Consider the following 27,506-nt stretch of genomic DNA (forward strand, 5'->3'; position numbering starts at 1 on the left):
CAAGTGGATCAAAAAAAAGTTTATTCTGAGTATTTAATTTAAAAAAATCATACCTATGAGGTGTGCTACAGGAATTCAGATACAATAAGTTGCATATAAAACCCGACCTAATTGTGGTAAAGCAAGGATTATGCAGAAATGCACTTCAGGAAGGAAAACACGTCTATCACAACCACTGAATGTCCCGAATACCTGAGACATTTCTACGTGATCTTTTGGAAAGACACACTGTCCACCAGACTGTGCACGATCACATTGGTCCAGCCCTGCTTTCTTGGGAGGAAGATGCGTTTCCCAGGCAGCAAGTGGCCACAGTGCCCAGGGACAGCAGTGTCCAGAACCACCACGGCACCCTGGGTAGGAACACACTCACTCATTTGCACTTCTTATTTTTAGCTGTCAATTGATCAACTTTTACAGTAATTGAACATATTTTGGCAAAAACAGCACAACCCCTTGATGGGAAGAATGTTTGTGGCAGTTTACAACAGAGGGGGCACTGCCTTCCCACAGCTATGCGGCTGGCCTGCCACACGGCAGACACGCACCACCCCAGGCTGCCCAGCGATTGTCCAGGTGACAGTCCAGACACGACCCTCGTGCCAGCAAGCCAAGCCCAGCACGAGCTGCAACCTCACCAGTAAGGCCCCAGAGCCTGTCACTGTGGGCCGTGGTCTGGAGATGACCAAGAGGGGGCGGTGTGAAGACTCAGTGCCACTGCGAGGCAGGGCGGAGGCACAGGCCCCGCAGCAGCTCCCCTGGGGACACAAGCGGCGGGGAGGGGTGGAGACAAGGACCAGCCGAGCCACCGGAACGGGAGAGAGGCAGGGTCCTTGCTAAAGCCGTCAATTCTCTGGGCTGTCACCGTGTGACGTGCGCAGGGTGATCCCTCCTTCCTGGCAGGCGACCTCCAGTCTAACTCCCACAGGCCCTGCCCCCTTCCTCCAGACACGGAGACCCTAGAGACGCTCGCCCGACAGTCATTCCTGCCTGACAGCCGCAGACACTGACCTGAAAGCACTCGTGTTTGTCCTGGGGAATCGCGGCTGCCCACAGGGACACACACTACTGAACTCAAGAGAACTAAAGGCCCCTGAAGTCGCTGCACGTGACAGTCAATTTGGCAAAAAAAGAAAATACCTTAAATGCATAAAAACAATTACCAAAGTCCTCCTAAGGAACATGATTACAATATATTAGCAAATTCTGTGGCATAAACATTTTCAAAAGCATCAGCAAAAGTATTAAATATAAAAGCAATATGTGTATTCCCCTCCCCACCATCAAAAAATAAAACAAACCAAAAAAAAAAAAAAAACCACAAAAACAAACAAAAAAATCCACCGAAAACCCAGAACGGAGGAAGGCCTGACGCGCAGCATGGGCCGCGGGCCGCGCCGCCTACTGCCGCAGCTCCACGTAGTTGGCCGGGAAGAGCCCGTACCTGCCCTTGCACACCCCGCGCCACCAGCCGTCGTCGATCATTTCTATGTTGGTGATGATGTCGTCGGGGTCAAATGAGATTTCGTCATCGCCCGCTGGGGAAAAGGGCACAGAGAAAGGTGCTGCGGTGCGAGCGCGCCCCGGTCTGCCGGAAGAGCAGCTCCGCCGACAGGGCCGAGGGTCACAGACGCAGCAGAGCCCGTGAAGCAAAGCCCAGCCCCAACCTAGGCTCGTTTCCTCCCAGACTGGTCTCCGCCACGCAGCCCCGCTCCCTGCCCACGCCCGCTTCCTGGCAGGCGCGCACTTGCAGGAGAGGAGGCGGGTGTCCCTACCCGCCAAGGACGACCTGGGTGCGTGTGAGGCGGGTGCAGGGGCAGCTGGGAAGGCTTTTCAAGAGGCAGGGTCCCGCTCTGATGCGCGGGCTGGAGCGCAGTGGCCTCACCGTAGCTCACAGCAGCCTCCCGAGTGGGACTACAGGCATGTGCCACCACGCCCAGCTCCTTTTTTTTTTTTTTGTAGAGACAGGGTCTCATTATGTCACCTAGGCTGGTCTCAAATTTCTGAGCTCAAGTGATCCTCCTGCTTCGGCCTCCCGAAGTGCTGGGATTACAGGTGTGCGCCACTACGGGGCTGAGGGGTTCTTACGAAAATGACAAGGGGCCACCTAGAGAGAAGCCCAAGGTGACAGGCGGGGATGGGAGGTGGCAGGATGAAGCCACAGCGTTTTTAAAGCACACAGGTGCTTGAAATGTCCCAGAACCCACACGAGTGCGAACGAATGTGCGTGTGAAAGGGACGCAGACGGGCAGGGAAAGCTCCGGCAGCGGGGACGGCACCGGCTGCGTGTGGGAAGGCCGGCAGCGGAAGCCCGCTGTCAGAGAGGCTGCGGCAGTCTCGGGGGAAAGCAGGATGGTGGATCCCGAGTCACCCGCGAGACACTTGTCCGCTGCTGAGGGTCAGGGGTGACTTTGTGGATCACGTGATGGGCTGGGACAAGCGGACAGACGTGGTGAGGCCGACGGGAGGCACCAGGGGAGCCGTATTGCTTCCGTGGCCCTCCTGCCTGCCACCAGAGCTCAGCCCGGCAAGGACAGGAGGCCGCCTCTTCTAAACTGCCAAGGCCTCAGAGGGCAAGAGGAGGGGACTGGCGGGAACAAGGCAGCACCGCGGCATCTGGGTCGGCCTCCTCACCAGCAGAGAGGAGTGGGCTCCTGCGGGGCGCTGTCCTTGTCCTGGGCAAGGCAGGCTCAAGTCCTCAGGGGCGGAGGAGCAGCCCTGCACCTCTCTGAGGGTTCAGGGAAAGACTAAAGGTAACAGCGGTGCGTGTGTGCGGACAAAGACGGAATCTGCTTGGGAGGGAGATGGGAGCTCTTGGCACTGTACTTGCAACTTTCCTACAAATAGTCCTGAAACTATTCCCATAAATTATTTCTAAAAATCGTAATAATGCACCAAAAGTCGATTCTTAGAATGGGAGTCCCTAGAAGATGAGCAGAAGCGTGTGGCCGCGCCCTGGCTCCTCGCGCGCTACTCACCGGCCTGGTAGTCGTAGAGGGCAATGGCCGTGATGCCCAGGTCGTTCTCGTACTCGTCGTAGGCGTTCTCCTCTGCAAGCAGACGGACAGCCTGAGCGCGACCCAGGTCCCACCCACACACTTCCCCTTCTCATGCTTTTGTAGAAAACACTTGCTAAGACCTGGGGTGGCGGAACCGGTCAGGAAAGAAACTGCAGTGTGAGCCCAGCTCTACTCTGAGGCACCTTCTAGAAACAGGAAAAGGACTCCAGCTTTCAGGGCAAGTTCCCGGATCGCCAGTGAGTATGGTGCCCCTGGCAGGCACGGTGGCCATCCTAACTCCTACAGTGGGAGAACTCAGCATCGTTAGGGAGGTCCTGTGTCCCGGAAAGTGACGTGACAGAGACGATCAGATGCCCCTCGTCACACTGAGGGGGAAGGCAGAAAGCCCGCCCTGAGGCACCTTCTCAAAGCCAGGAGCAGCTAACCCTCTCTGCTACCCATTTGCACAGCACTCCAAGTGGGACGCAGTGCTTATGTTAAGCCTGTCTAAATATATTAAATGAAACCTCATTTTTAAAAATAAAACAAGACCAATTTTAGTGTCTCTCTGACTGAAATATCGACAAAAACCTTCAAAGCGTATGGAAGACCTTAAAGCCCTCCAGAAACCCTGGCTTTCTGCAGACTCTCCTCTGTCCAAGGACACACGAGAGCAGCGTCGCCCCCTTCCTCTGACCCCTGCCCACGGCCCCAGCTTGTCCGGAGCACCCCCGGCAGGGGCAGAGGCCCTGTGGACACGGCAGGGGTGAGGCAAGTGAACGAATGGGACACTATTCACAGGGGACCCAGAGGCAGGATGAACCGGGGAGCTCCCCACCCCAGGAAGGGCACTGAACGTGGGGCCCCCGGTACCTGCTGGGTAGTGGCCCGGGGCCTCTGTGCTTTCGTAGACGGCCTCTGGGGTATAGGCCAGGCCCTGCTGGCTGCCGGGCTCTCGGTAGTCGGCGGCCTCCACACCATACGCAGGCTCCAGCTCACTACCGCTCACGGAGCCTCTGTAGCTCGGCGCTGCCTTGAATGAAGCTGCGTCCTGGGGAAGTGGCAAACGGATGTTTCGTGCGGCCCGTGCTGCCCCAGCCAGCAGAAACACAGACTATCTCCCAGCCCCAGCAAGGACGGAGGAAACAGACATGGGACAAGGAGGCCAACCCACGAGCACGCTGCGCATGCCTGGATTTTCAACATGGAAACGCATGCTGAGAGTCCCACGTGCCATCTCCTCCTGGAGGATCCAGGCCTCCCACACAGCCCAACCTTCCCCAGCCCTGTAGTAACGACAACCCACACCGCCTAGCAGGAGCCACACCCCTTCCTGTGCTGTTGCCTGTGGGCGAGAGTCTTTCTTAGGTTAGATATGGTGATTTTGTTTTTCGGATCCCCAAGGCCACCAGCGTTCCTGCCCCATGCTGCCCGCCCCACACCTGATAGCAGCTTTCCCAGCCCCACCTGCGCAGAGGAGCCTGCAGACAGGGATCTGTTCGAGCCAAACCCTCTGTGCAAAGAACCGCATTCAAGTGCGAAGGTTCTCTAGAAATAAACACCTCTCCACTTAAACCACGGTAATTTCTGAGCCCCAAGGACATTCTGATCTGCCTGCCCATCTCCAACAGGGCTGGCATCCATGTTCCCACCAGGGGCTACCAGAAGGACCCTCCAAGGGTTAGAGAAAGCATGGCAGACGGCCCAGAACTGCACACACAGGGCTCCCGCAAGAGGCGGCGGCCAAGAGCCGGCTGTCTATGGGTATAACCAGGCAGGAAGAGCTGCTGCAAGACCAAGGAGAGCGACGCCACCCACAGGGCAGGCAATGGGGACCACAGCAGGGCTGACTGCAAGGCAGCGACAGGGTCAGAGCATCCTTTGGGCGAGATCACTCTGGCTGCAGAGGGGAGAGGCTGGAGGCTGGAGGCTGGAGGCCAGGTCACGACGTGGCAGCCCAGGCTGAGCTGCCACCTTCCAACATCAGCATCCCCCGTCGCGTGGGCCCCCCTTACCCACCAGGGACCGTGCGTCACTGGTGTGCTCGCCAAAAGACCAGCTTCTTAGTGCTGGCCAGACAGGGCATGGGACAGAATGAGGATAGTGCAAGGCCTCTTATCATTAGGTGACAAGCTACAAGGCCATGGCCGCATCCGCTTGGGGCCTGGCAGGATAAAGCACAGGCACAGGGCACAGCAGTTAGAACTGAGACAGGGGACGAGACCATGGCCCAGCTGGGGGCCAGACCCTGGCCCTGCCCGTCTCCACAGCTCTCCCTGGGCTCGAGAACCTCCTCGGGACTTCAGCTCATGTCCCCTACAAATCACTGACTCCCAGGTGAGAGACAACGACCGCCTGGACCAGGACAGTGGTCACAGGGGAGGGGCCAGGCCCAGCTGGACGTGGTCATGGGTGGTAGGTGGTCGTGGGGGCAGCTGCTCCCGTGGAGAGGGGGACTCAGAGCCTGGGGACACCAGACGTCAGTCAGTTCAGTAACTCAGGGATAAAGAGAGAATGCTAGAGACATGCGTGAGGGAGTCACTGCACACCAAAGACCACACCGAGGAGAAGGGCCAGGCAGTGTCTGCAGGACACTCGTCCAGGAGGTGCCGGGGGAGGGGCAGAGGCTGAAGAGGAGCAGCCGTGGGAGCGGGACCACGTGGGGAGCAGCACCTTGGTGCCAAGACAGGATGGGATTTCCAGAAGGGAACATGGCCAGCATCCAACAAGGCGGAAAGCAAGTGAGAGGAAGACCAACCCGTCTCATGAGGTGACAGCAGGTGGCCTCATGGGGACCATGTGAGAGGTGGCCAGACTGCAACGGATGACGAAGGACAGTGGGGGGGGCTTGCTCCAGGGCCACAGAGGGGAAAGGGTGGCACGTGGCATGAAAGACTATCCCTCGGACAGCACTGAGGAGAGCCCCCGGCCCTGGAGACACTGGCGGCCGCCCCTCTCCCGGGCACAGAACAGAGTGGCGAGGCCATCCCCTGCCCCTCTGCATGGCCCAGGAAGGGTGTTTCTCCTGCTACATGTAGGAAACCTGTCTCAGGCAAGTCGGAGACTCACGGAAGACCAAAGGGAGACACCCACCTCATAGACGGGGCTCGGCGGCTGCCTCTCCTCGGCCGGCTGGGGAGCGGGGGACACAGGCGGGGTGTGCGCTTTGGCGCGGGCTTGCTCCTGGCATTGAAAAACAAACAGCCATCATGACGTCACCACACTGCCCCACATCACCACGTCTGGCTCCGCAGCAAGAGTCCCGCTGCGTGCTGGGGAGGCTCGTGCCCCAGCTCTGGGCACCGTCCAGGGTGAAGGAGCAGAGACACCGGCACCGAGGCTGAGCACCCAGGGGACCTGAAGGGCAGGTGCACTGTGAAGGGGAGGTCATGCAGTCAGTCGACAGCCTCAAGGAAGAGGACCGTGGGGACGCACAGTGTTCCTGCTGCCACCACAGGGCCCGCGGGACAGGTGGCAGAGTGCAGTCGGGACTGCACCGGCAGTGTCACTGAGTGCGACACTGAGCCCCAGCAGCACCCGATCTGCGAGACGGAGACGACGACTCTGGGCCTCTGAGCTGATGCTGTCACGGGCTGAGGCATTTAGAACCTTCAAACAGGGTGAGTATGTTTTGTGTGTGCGATGAACATGAATTTTGGAGGCCACCATAGGGTGGACTGTGGTAGGCAGAATGGTGGCCCTCCAAAGCTGCTGATCCTGTGAACACGTGACCTTCCAGGGCCAAAGGGACCGCAGACGTGATAAAGTTAAGGATTCGGAGATGGGGAGATTTCTGAACTGCCGGGGTGGACCTGCCACAATCTCTAGGTCCTGTGAGGGGGAGGAGTGAGAGAGGCAGGGCAGACGTGCTGAGGAGAGCAGAGGCTGGGGCGATGCGGGGAGGGGCCCAAGAGCCCCCAGAACGAACACAGCCCTGCGACTATGAGGTAACGGGTGTGGTTTCAAGCCACCAGGTCTGTGATTTAATAGAGCAACAACAGGAAACAAACACCGAAGGCCTGCCTGTCACCACAGAGGAAGCAGAGGCCCACGAGAGGTGAGGTGGCATGCCCAGCGCCACGCGCCAGGGGCCGGCAGAAGCAGGGTCTGAACCCCGTCCGTCCACTGCAGACTTTCCCGCTCCTCCCTCCGCAGCGGGCCCTGACGGGGACGGCCGGAGTGGCATCAGTCTTGTTGAAAAGAACACTGTCCAAGGGCTGGAGACCCTGGCACGGTTCTTGGCATCTGGTGCCCATCCCTGACCTGCACACTGGAACGGCTGTAAATCCCCACTCACCAGGAACAGCCACGGTGTCAGCATATCCCGTGTATACCCCCGGAGAGGCAGGGCCCGGGCTGGGCAGGCGAAGCACGGGCGTCCAGACACCCGGGCCTGCCAGCCATAATGCAGAGGCCCCTGGCTGCTGGATTACACGTGGTGGCTTCACCAACACAGCTGCAGGCCTTGGGCTCGATTCACAGCCCCTCCCACACCCAGCGGGGCACAAGGAAATGCCTTCCCAACGGCCAGCCACCCAGGCTGGGGACAAGCACACATGGACACATGCCGGTGTCCCCCACCTGCCGGGGCACTTTGGTGACCTTCTGGAGCACTTCTCCACTAGAGCAAGGGGCCTGGGTGCAAGCCGTGCCATGCGGGCCGAGACCACTGTCCGGGGAGAAGCTGGCAGCACAGGGCGGGGAGGGCTGCAGTGGAGAAGGACGGCCGCGAAGGGGCCGCAGGGAACCCTGAAAGCCACTCAACAGCCACCTACAGCCTTTGTTTTGCCAAGCAACCAAATCACCCTGCGCCTTGTGGATGTGAAGGCACTCGGATGGCAGCGGTCAAATTCCGAGTCATAAAACGAGGAAAGCATGAATTATCAGGAGAGACAAGATACCCGTAGGGGAGGCCCGTGCAGGTATCTGTTAGTCCCGCAACAAAGAAAACTAACACCAGCATCTCGCTAAACATGGCGAAGGAGAGAAATCCTTGGTGTCTAGCGATAAAGGAGCGGCAAATAGTAGCTCCATGAATTGGCCGTCATGCCTACTCCACTGCGTGTGACACGCATGCCAGGGCCTGTTCATCCACGTCTCTGGCCCCAGCATCGTCCGCGTGCTGCGCGCTAATTCTCTCAACCAGACGCTCTCCATCAGTGGGGGTTTCCAGAGCCCTAAATGCGGGCTTTGGGAGGAAATGTCCGTGGGCTCACACGAAGCTCCGCGGTTTACAGAACAGCTTCACGCGCATCCTTTCGGATTCTACTCCCAGCTACCCCACAGAGCCAAGTACCGTCATCTGTTTCACAGATGAGAACACGACGCCACGGAAAGGTGGGCTGACGACATGCCGCAGGTGCCCAGTGGCAAGCGGGGACTGGAGCGCCTGGACACCGGGCCCGTCTAGAGAAGCTTCAGGAGAGAAGAAGTCCTTGGCTCTCGCCCACTCCCCACAGCCCCACGCTCCCTCCCGTGGGAGCGAACAGCTCGGAGAGGCACGGTCCCGCAGCAGGCCAGGCTCCAGCAGCAGGGCTGGGGAGGGCAGAGCTGCTTCCTCACGCCGGGCCCCTTCTTAACCTTCCACCCAAGAAAGGAGCGGGTTCTGGAAGGTGAGGGGTGAGAAGAGAGGCTCAGGCAAACTTCCGGCAGGAACTCCACAGAGGAGGAAGCGCACAGAACTTGAACACATCCACTAACGGCTCGTGGACGGGGCAGTGCAGCTGGCGGGTCACCAGGGGCAGGCTGGGCAAGGCCAGAGACCATATGCGTGGCTCCTAACTTGCAGGAGAGCCCCAAATGTGAGCCAAACACTCTCTCCAGTGAAAACCTTCTGGCCTGCCCAGGAAACAGTAGGCGCAGCCCCAGAGCCCCCACCCCCTCGGCGCAGGTCTGGGGACCCTCCTCACTCACCTCTAGCTTCCTCCGGGCCTCTTCCTGCTCCTGCCTCTCCTTCGCCATCCGCTGGGCTCGCTCCGCTTCTGCCTTCCGTCTGTCCTCCTGTTCCTTCTCCTTAGCGAGGTTTTCAAAGTTAGCTCTGATGTTACTGGTTTTGCTGGTCACTACAGAGGGAGGAGACAGGACACCTGGCCTCAGAACACCTAGAACCCTGCTCAGTCGCCCCCACTGAGAAGGAAAAAGTTCCCCAAGCTACTGCTGAGCCCACCCACCAGAGCCAGCCCTGGGTGCCCATCGCAGCGTGCTACATGCTCGGTAGGACGGAGTATTATTATAAGCCTTGGATCTGGAAAACATTCATTCTTTCTTTCATTCAGAGACAGGGTCTCGCTCTGTTGCCCAGGAGTACAGCAGTACCATCACAGCTCACTGCAACCTCAAACTCCTGGACTCAAGCAATCCTCCTGCCTCAGCCTCCCAAGGAGATGGGACTACAGGCAGGAGATTCTCAGATACGAGAACTCAGCCGTCTATTCAAGAGATTTATAAAAAGGTAAAACAATGCCACTCTTCTAACTTTTATTTTGAAAAATGTAGTCATTTTTCATTAAAAGTGTCATGTATACACATGTAATGGTTTTATTTTTAAATGAATTAATTTAAAAGTTTCCTCTAATGTCTAGTACAGTAGATATCAACAAATATAATCGACATCAACAAAAGCTCTCCGGGGCCCTCACTAATTTTCATGTGAGTCAAAGTGTCCCGGACCCGTAAGCCCGGAGACTCTCAGATCAGGGCACCCCCAGCACAGTGGCTCTCAGCTTCCTATTCTGAATTTAGCATTTGCTATCATGTTTAATGTTTTCCCCAACTTCTCTCTTCAGGGCACGGCCCACGTCTGATTCCACCGCGTGCCCAGCAGACACCTGAAAGGACGGATTTCGAGCTGCCTGGTCGAGGGCTCATGAGTGTGAAGCGGAGAAGACGTCTCCTGTTGTCTGCACGCAGATATTTTGACACCTTCCTCCGGTCGTGGCCGTGGCTGATTGGCTCAGAGAGCAGTGGGTGTGCCCGGGCTGCTCCCAGAACCCTGTCATCGGCAGTGTAGACGTGCACTTAACGCCTCTCTGATTTGGGAAGCGCCCCTACCAACAGACCCCACTGAGAGAGCCCCACGGTGCTGCGCCTGCAAGACGCCTCTGCACCTCTCCAGGAGCACAGAGCATCTTCATCAAAAGCATCGCCAATTTCCTTCCCCAAAATGTGCAGCAACAACCGCGCTCTCCAGGAATGCCCCGTCTACTCCTGGCGCCGTTTCACGAACTATCCTTCTCCCCTCGGCATTTTCCCATGTGGGAAAACCACACAGCATGGACTTTCTTCCTGGGAAAACCACACAGTGCTTTTGGGGGTCTGCTAAGACTCACCAGCTTCAACAGGCACCGTCTTCTGGTAAGCAGGGGACACCTTGGCGACATCTTCAAAGGTGGATGCGTTCTATGGAGACAGGAGAAGGAATCAGGAAGGCACTTTTCTCTTTCCGTCATGCCCGCCAGTGGCTCCTACCTGACGCAAATGCTTAGAGCCTCCCGGATCTTCCACAAGACCCAACCAGACAGTCCAGCACTCCATCTCCACCTCTCCATTCTGCAGAGTAACTGAGGCACGACAAACATTACGGCGCACACCTGCTGGTGACCATGAGTCAGCGCGAGAATAAAAACCACCTCTCTCCATCTGCTCCGTCACAGATCTGTCCCGGGTACTTCCTCAAGCCTTCCCCTCCCTCACCACCGAGAGAGGCCTCAACACTTAGAGCCTGGAAGGACACTCGGGACACACATGGGCCTCTGCTGGCCTGATCCTCCACTTCCCAGCGAGCACGGTCATACCTGCTTGCTGTGCGGGGACGTGGCCCGCCACTTAACGGCCAATGCAGGCACAGACCGGCAGGGCTCTTAGAAACCGACAGCCATCCTCAGTTGCATCCTACATTTCGTCACCTCTGACCGCAACATTTGGGGCTCAGAAACCGCAGCAGCCCGATCACCCAGGCCGCTCCTGACCAGGACGGTCTGCCCAGCGCCTCCTGGGCCTCCTCTGCTCCGACCCTGCTGCCTTCCCTCTCCCTACACCAGCCCTCTGCGCAGCTAGCGCCTGGGTCCCTGAAGGCCACTCCCAGGCCCTTGAGTTGCTCACACCCGTTCAAAGGCGAGGCCACCGGCCTCACCGATCCTGGACCTGCCAGCACCACCCGCAGGGACTGCTGCAGGGGCTTGGCCGCACAGCAGGGATGGCAGCAGACCACAACAAAGAATACCAAACCTCCTCCCAACACTGAAGGTGGCCCCTCGCACACTTCCTTCCCTGTCTTTCTGAGGTCAGCGGTCACTGTCACTACCATCAACTCTGACCACAGACACCCGCGATGTAGACACTTCCTCAACTTCCGGCAGCAAAGCCACAAACTCTGACTCACCCACACCGGTTCGCTCCTTCCCTCCACCCGTTCCAGGCCACCTCCCCGAGCCCTTTCCCCCTCGCCGGGTCCCTTTGCCCAGTCTCCTCTGACCGCCTGACCACCACCATCATGACGGTGCAGCCCTGGGAGCCTCCACTCTGCACGCTCTCCAGGCCGTCCCAGCTCCGTCTACGCGCTGGCCGTACGCAGACTCACCCAAGTCCCTCCTCCCAAGTTCCCACCTCGGCAGCTGCCCCACATCCACCTTGGGGTGACCCACATCCACCTTGGGGTGACCCTGACTCCTCCCTCCCCTGCGGCCCTTGAAGCCTAACACCAAGCCCTGCGGCTCTGCCACCTGAGCACCTCTGGCATCTCACGCTTCTCTCCTCATGACCACACCCCGGCCCAGACCACGCCCCACGATCCAGTTTGCACACTGTCCGGGGGCTCCTACTAGTGTCCCCTGCCTGCTGACCCCTTCCAGAGCCGCTCACATCCCCTCATGCAGCGCAAAGCCTTCCGTGCTCTGTGGGGCTCTCCGGGGGACCAGTGAGCCCCTCACCCCTCTCCAAACTCCGCGTTCGGCCCTTCTTCAGAATCTGCCCTAACTCGGGTCCCCGCCCACCCCTCAGGACTGAGTCAGGCTATCACTCCCCTCACTCCTCAGCCCAGCCTCCTGCCCTCCCCTGTGCCCTCAAGGCCCACGTTGGGAGACTGGCCACGGGGCGAGTCCACTGGGAACACTGTCTGCGAGGTCAGCAGTGAGCCCAGTGGAAACAGAGCTCCGTGAGGACAGCCCTGCCGCCCGAGACCCCAGGCCACGCACAGGAGTGGGCACAGTGGGGCTCGGTCCGTGCAGCTAGACGCAATACAAGACAGACAGGAGGCACGGCTCATCACACAGGCAGACGGCAGCAGTGCCCAGCCGGCCGGTCTGGATAACCCCACGCACAGTCTAATGATAACTCTAATATTTTTTAAAGCATTGGATTATGGATGAGAAAAACAATCATTTCATATGCTTCACACTGACTCACCAAGGCTGTGGAACCAGTCAAAAGTGAAAAGATAAATGAAGGAATCCGCAATGGGAGAGCAAAACGTGTTTCCACAGGAACGTCTTTTGGTGGTTAAGACTACACAGCCCCCAAGCTGGCGGTGTCGCTCAGACCTGCCATACGGATGCTAACGGCTGAGATCTGTGCTGTCCACAGAGGGCAGCCACCAATCACACGAGACTGCTGAGTTCTTACTACGTGCCTGATGTGACCAGAGAACACAGTTTCCAATTTGATTTAATGTTCAACTGACCACATGCCCGAGGCACTCCTGGGTTCCAATGGCGGCCCAGCCACTCATCACCGTGCTGTGGCTGCGGAAGAGGGACAGTGACAGCACTTACCCCACAGCACTGCCCCAGGGAGCACAGGACCATCTGTGATAGGAATGGTGTGCGCCTGGCCACTGGGTATACTTCCAGAACCGTGAGCCACACAATATCCACGAGACCACAGGCTGACACACCAAGAGCTCCATAAATGCCTGAACTTGTTGGCAGAAAATACCAGCCCCGGGTCTGAAATATTTACCTTGTCCATCCGATCCTTCTGCACCCCGTATTTTCCCCCGAATCCTTTGGAGTAGTCTGAAATGCGGCAAAACACAACCTTTACTCTGAGGTCAAGGGCAGGCACGGGGCTGACGGCAGAAGCATGCAGACAGACCAGAACAGCCCGAGAGAGTGCACCCGGCGCGGAAAGAAACGAGGACCACCAGTGCTGTCTTTACTGGCAAGGCAAGTTTTGCACGTGACACCGGCCCTGGGCACGCAGGCGGGCGAGAGGCAGGGCACAGGTCTGGGGCATGCTTGGGCATTCTCCTGAGGGGCACAGGGGTGGCGGGCAGCAGGCAGGGGGACTAAGCCGAGGAAGGGGCACGAGACAGGCCTTTGCAACGCGCCACTTCAATAGCACAGTCTTCCGCACCAGCACGGGCTTATTCTCATGATTCCTGTGCTCCTGCGCGACTGAGCGCTAAAAAGAGGCTCAGTCGCAGTTTGTTCTCTTGCTTTTTAAAAGAAAAAAAAAATCCATGTGGAAATTCTGCCAGCCAAATACTTCTGTTGCAGCAACACAGATCCACATGAAAGTCACACTGTCATGCAGCAGTAATGCCACAGAGACCCAATGGCCTCCTCCATGCAGCTCGAGGGACCCTCCCAGGCATGTTTACCTTCCCAGGCCTGAGAGCTGCCATGTGCTTCTAACACTGCGGGCTCAAAGCCTAAAGCCTGCCCTGTAAGGTTAGGGCCACTTCTCCAATTATGTGTCCAGGCTCTAATAACCACCTCCGAATCTTGAAGGTAATGACCAACTGCTCTCAGGAAAACTGCGCTGGCCGGCTTTGCGCCCGTACTGTGTGGCTCCGTGTGGGGGTATTACACGTAGACAATGTCACCAAACACGTCCAAACAAACAAAAAAAAAACCCGCCCCTGGCCAAAAACACCACCACAAATGCAACACAGAAACCACACAGAACGTGCCTGTCTCCTGGCCCTCACTGACGCCAGCCTCGGGTCTGAAGGTCAGGGGTTTGGTTGAACCAAACAGGTCTCTCCTCATCTCAGTGACTCAGTGACTCACAGCAGCCACAGTCAAGAGCAGACCAGAGATGCCCCATTCCAGAAACTAGACAGGTCATGGGGTTAAAATGATAAAAACTTGCAAACTAAATGCCACATTTCACCAAACACAGACCATAAAGGTCATAGGGAAAAAAGTGAATGGGAAAGGGAGGGAGAAAATCCCAAGTTCACACCTAACACAAAAGTGGGTTTACTACACCTGGCAGCCCTGGCAGCTGACAGTTGGTGACTCAGGAAGACTGTGTTGCAGGCTCTGATGGTGACCCTGAAGTCTGTGCTAGAAGTGGCTGCACTCAAAGAGGGGAGGGAGGAGGCTGGGGGGCGACTGTGCCTTGCTGGGACTCGTGCTTGGCCAGCTTCTCCTTGTAATCAAACCCCACAGCAGAAGAGTCCTGCCTCTCGGACTGAACACCAAATTTGCCTCCGAAACCAGTCTTATAATCTGAAAGTCCACAAGCGACAGTGGGGAAAACAACCAAGAGAGGAAACACAAGCTGGGTTAGAACTGTCTGAGCATGGCAATGATCAAATACATCGTTTCCAGAAAGCAAGAGCTCTGCCGAGTTTAGGGTCTTAAAGACCCGGCTCCCAGCCTCACAGTCAGAAGTTGGCTCTGAAGGTTAAGGTTAAAGAACAAACTTAAAATTTGAACACGCCAGCCAGGATCTGGAAACAGGCTAAGCACTGTATTTTAAGTAATTCGGTAAAGCCACTCCATGCTTTGAGGTTCATTTCTAGGGTCCTACCCACGCTGCAGAAAGAGAATGCACCTCCACGTCTGTATAGAGACACACGCGTCAGACACAGCCACACAGGTGAGCCCACCCCCTGCTGTGCTGGCTTCAAGAGCGGGCATGCCTGACCCCTGGCTTAGGTCCGGGTTACACCGAAAGGTTTTCAGTCCCTCGGACTCCTTTTCCCAGGACAGGGTTCCCACTCTGACGAGAAAACACTTCCGGTTAGAAAGGAAGAGTCTCCTGCCACTTTATAAACAAGAAACCACGGACTAGGAACACTGCTGCTTTTGTGCCACACCCTGAGGGCAGGAAACAAACAGCATCGCAGAGGGTGCTGCAGGCGCTGACCTGAGTTTCCTGACCCCAGGTAAACCGCATCCCCTGTGGCGCAGCCCTGCAGGCCTCCCCTGTGAGAGGGCAGGGGTCATCCCTACGCTAGCTGAAGGGTTTCTGAAACCGTGGAAGGCACAGGACAACTTCAAACAGTGAGGCACAACACTGTGACACCAACAAAGCAAACACAAAACACATCAATGGACCTAGGAATGAATGAAAACAAACTTCCAGAATGATCTTGGGTACGAGTAGTCAAAGTGAATGTACCTTTTTGGGATTCATGCAGCTGCAATTTCTCCTGGTGATCCCAGCCAAGGGCACATTTGTCTTGTCTGTCTGTCTGCACACCAAATTTTCCTCCAAACCCTTTCACATAGTCTACATGCACATAAAAGGCCATAATCTATCAGTAACTGGAAGCCTGGGTCACAGGTAGAAAGTATGTTTCAATGCAGTTAAATACACACAACTCACTAAATCCATCCTTTCCCTCCTGGATCTTCGGTAAAACTTTAGGTAATATCCAGTAAGAGGGCCTAGAATCTCAGGATTGTGACTGGAGACAGATGGGACCCCCCAGAAGCAGCCCCGATGCATGCAGCTTCTGCCAGCACTGGGAGGCGGCACCGTCTCCACACTGACAACACAGACGTGCGGTGCATGGCCACTGTCATAAGCAACTCTGCTGGGGTCTGCCAGCCAACAGAAGTGTAAACATTTGACTTCTTATTGCACAGCTACGTTTCTGGATTTGCTGTGTTAAACTTGAATATTTAATTAAAAAGAGATATCTACTTTAAGGGTTGTTTTCCTTTTCTATTTTGGCTAACACCTGTCACATTAACGGCTGCTGGCTGGAGAATGAGATAAAACTGAAGACACCTTTCTGGGACTCGTGCTTCTCCGTCTTCCCCTGATACTCAAAGCCGACGGCACTCTTGTCCACTTTGTCCTTGTCGATACCGTACTTGCCACCAAAACCTTTGGAGTAATCTAAAAACAAAAAAAAAGTACCATTTAAAAACAAGCAACAAAATCAGTAAACGTGCTAGGGTCTCAGAAGTCTTTAAGAAACTACTTTTATCGCTAATTTAAAAAATAAAAGTCAGGCTCGCTATAAGATCACTGAGCAACCTGGGCAGTATTAAAGGTACTACTTATGTGTAATAATACAGAGTGGCAAATACAGCAGATTAATAACTGCAGCACCGTCCTTCATCCCGAGAGACGGCAGGCGTCCATCACTGTAACAGGGATTCGGAGGATGACCCAGAGCAGCAGGGTGCCAGGAAGGAGCCCCCAGGAAGTAGGATGCGTACAGTACGACTTCCAGAAACATCAGTTCTATGCAGAATGAAGTCATTTAGCATGTTATTTTGACAGTAAAGCATGACTCTCTCCTGGACCTTTAATGGCGCATAACACAGAGATCAAGTCCTGGGAGGGAAGACCCTGAGGCATCAGAAGAGCCTTAACCTGCCACGGCATCTGGGCCTGCGCCCCAGACTCCCAGGAGGCGCGTTTGCACAGCTTCCCTGCACACCAGCCACCGAGGTCCTGCCGTGCCCTGTGCAGACTGGCAGAGGAGGACGGCTTACTCCCAGGAGGGGAGAAGCGAAGGCAGAGTAAACCAGCCGCCGCAGCAGGCACCAGGGGAGCCTCACAGCAAACTCCAGGATCGCTGCCCTCAGGCCGCTGGCACTTTCCTCAGGGAAATGTCAAGCCCGCACGGCCAGAACTTTCAGTGGTGTTTTTCAAAAAGAAACCTGGACTTTTTAAAGATTAAAGCTCTCCATTTTCAAATGTGGGCTGTTATTTTCAAAAACTTAAAGGTGTAGGCCAACGAAAACAAACGGTGCAGGGGAACCAACAGGTCACGACCGCTGTAGCTCCAGGAAAGGCTCTTCGAGTGACCATCCCCTCACAGGCTATGTCGTGGCAAAGGGACAGAGCAGCACAGCCTCTGAGGACAACTTGGCAGTATCTCTCAAAACTGTAAATTCACTATGCTTTGACCCAGCAATTCCATTACTAGGAATTGATTCTTCCAAATAATCATTCATGTGTAAGGCACAGGTATGAGAATAATTCACTACATTCAACTTTTAACATCAAAAAACTGGAAGTAACCTAAACTGCACATTCAAAAGAGGAATGCTTAAATAGACTACGGAATCTCCATACAGCAGGGGGACTGAGCAGCCACTAAAAATAGGAAAAGTCCGTATATTCTGACATGAAGAGAACACCAAATCAGTTTAAGTTAAAAAAAAGCACTTATACAACGAACATAGCCCAGTGTGTGCAGAGGAGAAAACCCCCTCGTATTCGCAAACACGTGAGCGAAGACCGGGGAGTGCCCCCGTACCTCTCTGAGACTCGTGCTTCTCCGTCTTGCCCTGGTAGTCGAAGCCCACGGCACTCTTGTCCACACGGTCAGCCTGCACGCCGTATTTGCCACCAAAGCCACTCGAGTAGTCTGAGGAGACAGGGCAGCAGTCAGCATATGAGGCTGAGGACCAATTCGATCACCCCTTGCTGTTAAACTGAGCAAAACAGAAGTGTCTGGGGATTACGACTCCCAGAGACATCAAGCATACATTTTAAAACGCACGACAGGCCACCCACGGTTCCACACGGGTGACAATGTGCACGAAGGAGGCTGGTCCCTTTCCACTGGTACAGGGCAGGCCCTTTGCATTGGCAGCAATGAAGCCGCGGGCCCACTTGAAAAGCTACCTGTTCGAGTACAGGTTAGAGCATGAAGAAAGCTCCGCAGCTGACACATTACAGAAAAGCCCCAACTCTTCCCCTCGCCCAGTGGCGGCTACCAACACCGAGACTGCACCTGGACTCTGCGAGCACTGAGAGCTTGTGTCCCGCATTACGTGATGACGCACAAGAGGCAGAATTAATCAAGCTCACAAAAAACACACTGAGGACTTTCAGAAACTGATATGCTTTCATCTTTTAAAAATGGCTTTAGAGACTAGTATGATGTAATAAAGATTAATCACCACCATGGTAAGATCGTACGTCTATAGCAAAAACGAGAATTTAACAACTCTGGTTTCTATCCTTGGGAGAGAAGACAGTTTTTTGCCAAGCAAGCCAGAGAGCTAACTTTTCCAGGAGCAGTGCCGCCCAGATGAAGGGAGGGTGGCTTCCGCTGCAGGTGGGAGGCGTGCCATGATGCCGGATGCCAGGGCTTCGCGGGTACTGCGCTATGGGAACATACCCATCGTATGGTTTCCAGGTGACCCAGAAACTTGAAGGAGAGAGCGTCCTCGCTGTGGCCACGGCCCACCCACCCGAGAAACGGGCTCCAGGTGACCGTGACTCTGAGGCCCGGCCGACCACAGGGTGCTTTCTGCACCTTCCACGCCTCACCTTTCTGGGACGCGTGCTTCTCGGTCTTCCCCTGGTATTCGAAGCCCACGGCAGACTGTGGTCACCAGAACACAAAGAAGGACAGGACAATGCATTTTTAAATGTCTCCAAAACAATCCCTCTGAGTTCACAACACACATGAAACTTTTAAAAACACAATGTTATTTTTGGCCTGTGGTTTCCTGAGCCAAGTGTAAGTGAAATTAACGCAAAAGCTCTGGTGCTTTGAGTTTACGTGCCCCAAAATGTTCCAGAAAGCCCAGTGAGCTACACAGGCCACGCTGTACCCATGGTGACCTGCCCTCCCCAGCACACTGCTGCAGAGCGTGCTCAGCTGATTCATTTCAGCCACGCAACGACAATCTGGAACAATTCCACATGCCACACACAAACTCGCTTTTCCATAAGCCATGCTAAGAACAACGTTAATTTAGCAAGCAGAACGGCAGCAGCTACCGTGTACACCGCCGCAGGCCAGGCACAGACACGGGCGAGCACACGCCGTCACACCCGCTTTGCACACGGCCCCGTGCAGTAGGTATCATCACCGCCACATCATACACACGTTAATTCAGAACACAGCTCGTATGTCACAAGGCCAGAACGCAGACTGAGGTCTGTCCAGGTTGCCACTTGCAGTGGCTCATTGCAGGATCCTAATTCATTAGCAAACAAAGGGGCTGACAGCCCTGGGCCAGAGAGAATCCGAGAACAGGCTCAGGCCTGGAACAGCCACGACATCTGGATGCTAAGCCCGGGACGCCTAGTGTGCATCACGCTCCACAGCACAGGCTCTGACCGTCACCTTGTCACAGTGACACACGTGGGAAAGGAGGACGGAGCTGGTCCCCACTGGCACATCCCTGGACAAATCTAAGGCTGTCCAGCACTCAGAGAAGAGTGACCACAGGGACTGCCACAGCAAACACGTTACTGTTCTGCTTCCTCACCTGGTGGCCTCGGCTCCCTGAGCATCCCGGGAGGGGAAGGGCCCTGGAGTCCCTGGGTCCGGCGGCCCCCCCGTGTAGTCCAAGGGAGTCGGAGTGCACCTATGTGCTACTGCATGTGGCCCAAAGGACATGCACGGCAGCGCCATGTCATGCAGAAGGCAGCTCTGCTCTCCGGAGATACCGCCTTTCCCAACTGCCCCTCCCCGCGCATCTCTCACCTGATCGACTCTGTCCATCTGGACACCGAACTTGCCTCCGAAGCCCCGGACAGAGTCAACTTGCGAGCAGTGCTTGGAAAGTTTCGACTGATATTCATGGCCGACAGCTGACTGGAACAGGGTCCAAAAACAAAGTATTATACACCAAACGACAGCATGGCTCTTGACCTCCTCCCAGTACAGGCACTAAGGGGAAAGCCACCCGCCCGGCCAGAGAGCCGACAAAGGGGCACTTAGCTCCTGGAGGGAACCGCGGCCTTGGGCTGTCCAAGCCCCTGCGGGTTCACTGCCCGTCCCAGGCGTGGGGCTCCCGGGAAGCCATCCACAACCCCAGCCACAGATGGAGGCTTTGGAAACGAGATGGCTGTGAAGAAAGGACACAGGGCCAGCAGCCTGTGACACAGTTCATGAGACCTGCTTATGTGGAGACTGTTGGCAACAGTTGCCTTACTAAAGTGAGACATTCGCATACCACATGACCCAAGAATCAGGACAAAAAATACTTATTTTGCTAACAAACTGGAACACACACGTACGTTGTAGTTACAAGGTAGATTCAGATTTGCTCTCTGCTGAGCACGCACCCCATTCAGGCAGGGAGCCAGCTGCTGCACCAGCTCATTCCAGCATCACCAACAGCACCGTCAGCCCCCATCAGAAAAGGGCACAGGTTCGGGGACATTCTGTTCAAGGTCACACATCTACCAAGCAGCAAAACCAGGAGGTGAAGCTTTCCACGTGGGCTCAGCCACCATAGCCTTGGGCCAGACCCAGTACCCAGCTCTTTCTGTTAAGAAAGTTTTCTGGAACACAGAGCCACATCCATTCACTGACATAGTGGCTACGGCTGCTTTTCCGACTCAACCACCCAGTTCAGCAATTTTGACCAACCCTGTGGTCCACAAAGCCCCTGGTCCTGCTCTGGCCCCATCGGACCCACCCTTGGGGCTCAGCGAGGCCCCAGGCTTCGAGGCTCCCTCCGCATAGTGGCCAGGAGGTCAAGTGGCTCCTTCACAGACGATGAGATCATGTGCTCCAGCGCAGGGCATGGAGAAAGCCCACGGCACGTACAGAGCTTTCTTCTTGCTCCATCTCCTGTGTGTCCTCACCGCAGCCACCCCACGATGAGCAGCGTTCAGCCCCACCCTGATGCTCCGCAGGGCACTCAGAGTGCCCACTCTCTCCTAATGAATAAGGCGGTTTGCTCTAAACTCCAGAGCTGTGTTACTTTCTCTTCGTCCCACGTTTGTTCTGAGGTCAGCAGCTGCCCGACCGTCCACACGAGCCACTGCCTCCGAAACCTTCTGTGGCAGAGACCACCCACCGCGGCCTCCAGGGTCTCCCCCAGAACATGAAAAGACGTGGCAAGAGACAGCTGTGCCAGAGGCTTCCCCGGCGTGAGTTTCCACCGGAGAGAAGTTATAAGGAAACCGTTCTAAAAATATGGCAGTGACAGCCCGGTAACATTTCCAGCTTTCTGATTCAAACAGATTTATCCCCAAAATTGTCTTTGATCTTATATTGACAAAATCACACTTGTTACTGGATAGTCAGTGAGCGTGTAGACTCGGGGTTCTAGGACACAGAGATGAGGGAGGAAGAGGAAGCCGGCCTGCTGGACTCCAGCCGCAAGTTCCCAGAAGGAGGGTGCAGTGTGCTTAGACAACAGCGGAAACGGAACCCCACCGCTCCTGGCCAGGCTCCTCTTGCAAACGTGTGCCTCAAAAGTGTTTTATTCCGGAAGTCTCTATGGCATATTCCTGAATTTCTAACACAGGGATCTCAGGATTTTTTTTCAATTTCTGGAGAGAGCAAGTTACAAATACCTTAAGCCGTTTCTCCTTGCGTTTAGAATCTGAGTTATTTTTGACAACAGATTTGCCTTGAGGTGCTCACCTGAGCTGAGCGCTAACCTTTCCTAAATGCCTAGTGGGATGGCAGGGACGGCGCCGACGCCCCTTGCTGGGTTCATCCTCCCAGGAGAAGCAGCGTGGATCACGGCCCCCTCCCTCAGAAAGCCCGGCCCAGAAGGGAGTGTCTCGGTAGAAAGGACAGCACAACACGCCAGTGACAACGAACGGTGTTGGAGCAGAAGCTAAGGTAGAGAAAGCACAGGGGACAGGCGGCCTCTTGGCGCACAGGGAAGGGCAGGGCTCTTCAGGGACGCTTCCTGGACTAGACAAGGCTTGAGCTGTAGGTTCGAGGGTGAGAGAGGCAGGCCAGCCAAGGGCACCGTCTGAGCAGCAGCAGAGAAGCCAGATCCCTATAGGTTCATTACCAGGCTCTTCTCTGATACATTTTTATTCTTTTCCCCAACGTGTAATTTTCCCAACCCAGAGCGGGGGGTCCGATTTTTAGAATACATTTCTCTTTTCTCTTTGCTCTCACTCCCCACAAGCCTGGCGAGCACAGGGCCCATCTCAGTTTGCGATGGAAAAGGCTTCTACCTACTGGATTCTTTCACCGCCCTGAACGCACGGAGTTTTGTCTGCTCATTTGCATTCCCGAAAGCTACCAGACATTTTTTAGAATCCAAAGATGATTCCTCTCTGCACACTGTCTCAGTGTCAGGACGTCTCTGTGGCTTTGACACAGTGACACAGCAACACCCATCTCTTTCCTGCAGACGGCCCCGCACCCCACTCCAGCTCCAGCTTACTTGGGGATGTGGTTTGGGGTGCTCCCAGGCTGGCCACATCGTCTACTTTGCTGAGGGACAGAGGGACATGCAGCTCACTGTGGCACAGCTACGCTGTCCTGTGCCCAGGTCAGATGTTAACACAACCCATGGGTGAGGGAGAAGTATGAAATTACTGACTGAAATCCAACACCAGCCGATACTTTCACTTCCATCCACAGAGAAAGGCAGACATCTGTCAGGTCAGAACAATCTCATGTTGCTCAGACTCGGAAACTCATCTCTACGAGGATGTTTGCAAAATGTAAAGACCTGCTCTACTGAAGAACATGCAAACACACTGCAGTCCACACTGTCTTCTCTGCAGAGGGAGCAAATAAGCCCTCCTTTCTCCTAGGGTAGGGAAGACCTAAGGTACCAGCAAAGTCAGCAACTTCAATCAACATCTGCTTGGCAGTCTGAACTCCAGCAAGGACTACTCACGAGAGGCTTGCCCGTCGCTTTCTTCGCTTTTCTTTTTTTGAGACAGGGTCTCACTCTGTCGCCCAGGCTTGAGTGCAGTGGCATCATCATAGCTCACAGCAACCTCAAAGTCCTGGGCTCAAGGGTCCTCCTGCATCAGCCTCCCAAGTAGCTGGGATTACAGGCCCACACCACCATGCCCAGACAGTTTTTTATTTTTTGCAGATACAGGTCTCGCTATGTTGCCCTGGCTGCTCTCAAACTCCTGGCCTCAAGGGATCCTCCCGCCTTGGCTTCCTAGGGTGCTAGGATTACAGGTGTGAGCCACCGTGCTGGGCCTCGGCCATCACTTTTAAATAGAGTAAGTGTTCTCTCCCAGGCTCATGGGCACAGATTGTACACTGAAGGCCAGACCCCTCTCTGAAGGTCACCAAATGCAGGAAGGAGATCGGCTATACTGCTGGCTGAATTTCCACGTGCGTTGGGAACCAAGGGCCCACACATTTGGTCTGGGTCTGCGGGTTGGCACAACTCAGGCTGCAAGCTGGAACTGTAGGCAGTGATGACAACATCCGCAGTCAGATGCCTCTGGACTGCTGTCCTGATCACATAGCTGGCCTCTGGGGGACAATCTCCCCCTCTGGGCCTCCACACAACACCCAGACTCCAGCACCTCTAAAAATTTTTAAAGAGCTTCTAGAAAAGATGGAGCACTTTATGACTAAATCCAACCAACAGAGGACTACTTTGGGCAAGTCTCATCCTACACAAATGTAACTGCTACTCTAAGCAAAGTCTAAGGGATGGCTCTGCCAACCTGGCAGGGGACCCAAGCTCACCAGGAGCCTGGCGCAGGCAGCCATCGTCCACTCACCTTATCCATCCTGTCTTGTTCCACACCGAACTTCCCTCCGTAGCCACGGGAGGCTTTTGGTCCTGTTTCGAGTTCCTTCTCCTTAAGGGTCTGATGTTCTTGGAAAACATTCTCTCTCAGCTTGTGTATGCTTGAAGGGGAGAGATGAAAATAGGAACAAGTCAATAAAATGTAATAAATGAGCATCCCTGCCTTCCAGTGGAATAAGGAGAGGTGACATCATCTTCTCAAATCTGTGAGTTTGGTCATTTGATGCTCACCTAGTTCCCTGCCTTCACTGTGCTTTCCCGACTATTCTGCAGCTGGTACATCCGCTTCAGTCATTCTCAGAGTCAGACAGAAGTTTCATGGAAAAAGGAACGCTAATCTCAACACGTGCAATAGGATCATCCCAACCACCCCCAAAAGGAGCTCTACTGAAACTTCAACTTAATTTCATATGGAGAAAAGATTCTTGTTTTACTAGATGGATGAGTTAGAAAAACTAGCTCTGTCCAGGGGGAGCAGTCGCGAGTCAAAGGTCCCTTACTCCAGATGTCCCAAGGATACCAGCAGGAGTCCAGTGATGCCAAACATCTAGTCAGTTTGTCTTTAGTTAAAGTACTCCAGCTATTTATACGTTTGAAGATGAGATGAAAGTCTTTCAGAATTTACCACCTAAAAGCCATTTTTTAATTTTAGATACAGGGAGGATGGGCATGGTGGCTCACGCCTGTAATCCTAGCACTCTGGGAGGCCGAGGTGGGCAGACGGTTTAAGCTCAGGAGTTTGAGACCAGCCTGAGCAAGAGCGAGACCCTGTCTCTACTAAAAATAGAAAGAAATTAGCTGGACAACTGCAAATATATAGAAAAAATTAGCCGGGCATGGTGGCGCATGCCTGCAGTCCCAGCTACTCAGGAGGCTGAGGCAGGAGGATCGCTTGAGCCCAGGAGTTTGAGATTGCTGTGAGCTAGGCTGACGCCACAGCACTCTAGCCCGGGCAACAGAGTGAGACTCTGTCTCAAAAAAAAAAAAAATTTTTTTAAATACAGGGAATAATGAAACAGATCACAAGATGTGGCCAAAACCTGGCAGGCCAGGAAGCAGCTGTGCCCAAGAGATCCCAAAGTGCTATGAAGGCCACCTAAGCATGTGGCCTTTCTGCCCAGGAGACACCAGGCCCACACCTTCAACATGTGGACAACAATCCCAGAAGTGTAGATGAAATGTAAACCAGGCTTGGAAATCACCGAATCCCCTTAGGAGCAGGGAAAGGAAACACACGGCTCCTAAAACGTGGGAAGGACCACAGGGCACCAAGTATGGTCCTGTCCCCACGTGTTCCCTTTCTGAATCCTAATCAATCCACAGGCTGTTTATACCAGAGTTCCTTCTGTACTCCAATCTGCCCTCCCCAACTGTTCTGAAGTCACGGGGAATAGAAGAAATGGGAAGACATGTGATGACGTCACCAATGTGAGAGTCTACCTCGTCTGCCTAACCCCACAGCAAATAAGCCAAGGCTGCACCAGCCTCCTGGGTCAGCTCCCATTTCAAACTCCTGCCCCAGCTGGCCCCAGGACCCTCCCGCATTCTCAAGCTGCTTCTCTAGAAGGGAGTGGACTGAGCGAGTCATGCAGGGACTAACACCTATGTCTAAAATGCCACTGCTGCCCAGGTGCGGTGGCTCATTCCTATAGTCTTGGCTACTTAGGAGGCTGACAAGGGAGGACTGCTTCAGCTCAGGAATTCGAGGTTACAGTGAGCTATGACAGCACCACTGCACTCCAGCCTGGGTGACAGAGCAAGACCCTGTTTCTTTTATTTCTTTAAAGAAATAAAAATAAAAAGCCACTGTGCAGACTTTGCCTTCTTTTCTAGATGATTTACTGAATCTTTCTCAGCCAAAGACACTGCAGCCAAGCAAGGCAGAGTCTTCCCAAAGTAACAGAGCAGGTCACCGGGCCAGTGGTGCTGCCTTCACGGCAGGGAACGGAGGATAAACTCTGAGCCCAGCACCACCCAAAATAAAAGTCTGAACACATTTTAAAAGTTCCTTTTATCTACACTTCCTGACAAGAAAACAAACTACCCTGAGAGCTAGCATTTTAGATGGTGCCAAGTCAGAAACAATGACATGGTTCACTAAGTTCTCCTATTCTGGGCTTTTCATAAGAACACAAAGCTTACAATTCAGTTCACAGTACCTGTTAAATTCTGCAATACACAATACTTTCAAACAATAATGAAAATAAAGGAAGGGAGGCATTTAATGTCTAAGTTATTCAAAGACATCTCACACTTTAGAAACCTCCCACTTGCCAGCCTGAGCAAGAGCGAGATCCGTCTCTACTGAAAACAGAAAAATTAGCCTGGCGTGGTGGTGCATGCCTGTAGCCCCAGCTACTTGGGAGGCTGAGGCAGGAGGATCGCTTGAGCCCAGGAGTTGGAGGTTGCAGTGAGCTATGATCACACCACTGCACTCTACCCAGGGCAAGAGAGCAAGACTCTGTCTCAAAAAAGAAAGAAAAAGAAATTTCCCACTTGTAGGAAGAGCTTAAATAACTATATTGCCTGATGAAAAGTAGACTCTAGAATTATAGATGTGAAAATTGTTTGCAATGGGAATTTTAAAATTACTGAGCACATATGCATGTAAATACACACATAAATGCATACGTTAACGTATCAGATCTCATATTCATCTACTGCATGAACATGAGGTCAAGAAGACAAACAAAAGCAGCCCCGCACATGGCGTCCCCACACAGACGGATCAGAGGTGCATGCCCCGCTCCACCGCGTCTTCACGAATCGCATCCCGTTTACAAGGGTGTAGACGAGGCCTCTTACTCGATGTGCTCCTGGTGCCCGGAGCCTTGCACGGTTTTGGCGCCCCATCTTTGTTCTTTCTCACTCACATCGTTCTGCAAAGAAAAAGAACTAATTAGCTCCATACCATGGATTGTAACACAGACAAACAAATAACTGCCTGATCAAACAAAAACCTAGGAAAGACACTCCTAGAAAAACAAGAAGCAAAAGGCTGGTGGCTCCTACCACAAAATCGGGGTCGGTCTCCCAGTCGTCAGCTCCCCCGTCATCCTGGGTGATGGACACCGCGTGGCCTGCCGATGCTTTCCACATCTGAAAAAGTAGCCCCGAAGAGGGTTATGGAGACCTTGGAGGAGCCATCCGTAGGTTTATTTTTTTTTTTTTATTTTTGAGACAAAGTCTGCTCTGTCTCCCCAGCTAGAGTGCAATGGTGTCATCACAGCTCACAGCAACTTCAAACTCCTGGGCTCGAGTGATCCTCCTGCCTCAGCCTCCCGAGTAGCTGAGACTACAGGTGCACGTCCACCACACCCGGCTTGTTTTTTCTATTTTTAGTAGAGACAGGGTCTCGCTCTTGCTCAGGCTGGTCCCAAACTCCTGGACTCAAGCAATCCTCCTGCCTTGGCCTCCAGAGTGCTCGGATTACAGGCGTGAGCCACTGCGTCCAACCCACCTACAGTTTTTGACAGAGTCAAAGACAACACAGAAAGGGTGGGGGCTGCGTGACCAGGTGATCTTTCATGATCCCTGCAATGACCACTGCAGGCATTAAAGCACTTAGCATTGAGGATTCTAACACTGTTGTCAACCGACATCAGAAAGACATTGGAAACACTCTGTGGCTTCGACTCAAGTGAGAAAATTTTCTGGAAAACAAAAAGTTGGGTGTGCATATACTTTATTCACTAAGAACACATCCCTGTTCTGCTAAATCTTACGACAACACTGTTTTCCAAGCGAAAAAAAAAAAAAAGCAGCAAGCCAGGCGTGTTGGCTCATGCCTATAATCCCAGCACTTTGGGAGGCCAAGGACCGGCTTGAGGCCATGAGTTAGAATCCAGCCTGGGCAACATAG

At 54.2% G+C, this 27,506-nt stretch overlaps 1 protein-coding gene across 2 annotated transcripts; it reads right to left on the bottom strand.

Annotated features, from left to right (window-relative positions):
- Nucleotides 1–26,743, bottom strand: CTTN (cortactin). Of its 2 annotated transcripts, XM_012665575.1 has the most exons (16): nt 26,657–26,743; nt 26,450–26,523; nt 23,616–23,745; nt 19,642–19,752; nt 18,474–18,528; nt 17,452–17,562; nt 15,966–16,076; nt 15,351–15,461; nt 14,342–14,452; nt 12,954–13,009; nt 10,328–10,397; nt 8,913–9,061; nt 6,093–6,182; nt 3,873–4,050; nt 2,979–3,050; nt 1–1,538 (listed from the first exon to the last, which is right to left on the bottom strand). In XM_012665575.1, exons 1-16 carry the CDS (start codon nt 26,741–26,743, stop codon nt 1,402–1,404), a joined length of 1,653 nt encoding a protein of 550 aa, XP_012521029.1. In that variant the 3' UTR covers nt 1–1,401. The 2 variants fall into 2 exon arrangements, with proteins under 2 accessions (XP_012521029.1, XP_012521030.1); XM_012665576.1 differs by lacking the exon at nt 14,342–14,452.
- Nucleotides 26,744–27,506: the final 763 nt, after the last annotated feature.

The sequence above is a fragment of the Propithecus coquereli genome, unplaced genomic scaffold (genome assembly GCF_000956105.1).
Source record: "Propithecus coquereli isolate 6110/MARCELLA unplaced genomic scaffold, Pcoq_1.0 Scaffold120, whole genome shotgun sequence".
Classification (NCBI taxonomy): Eukaryota; Metazoa; Chordata; class Mammalia; order Primates; family Indriidae; genus Propithecus; species Propithecus coquereli.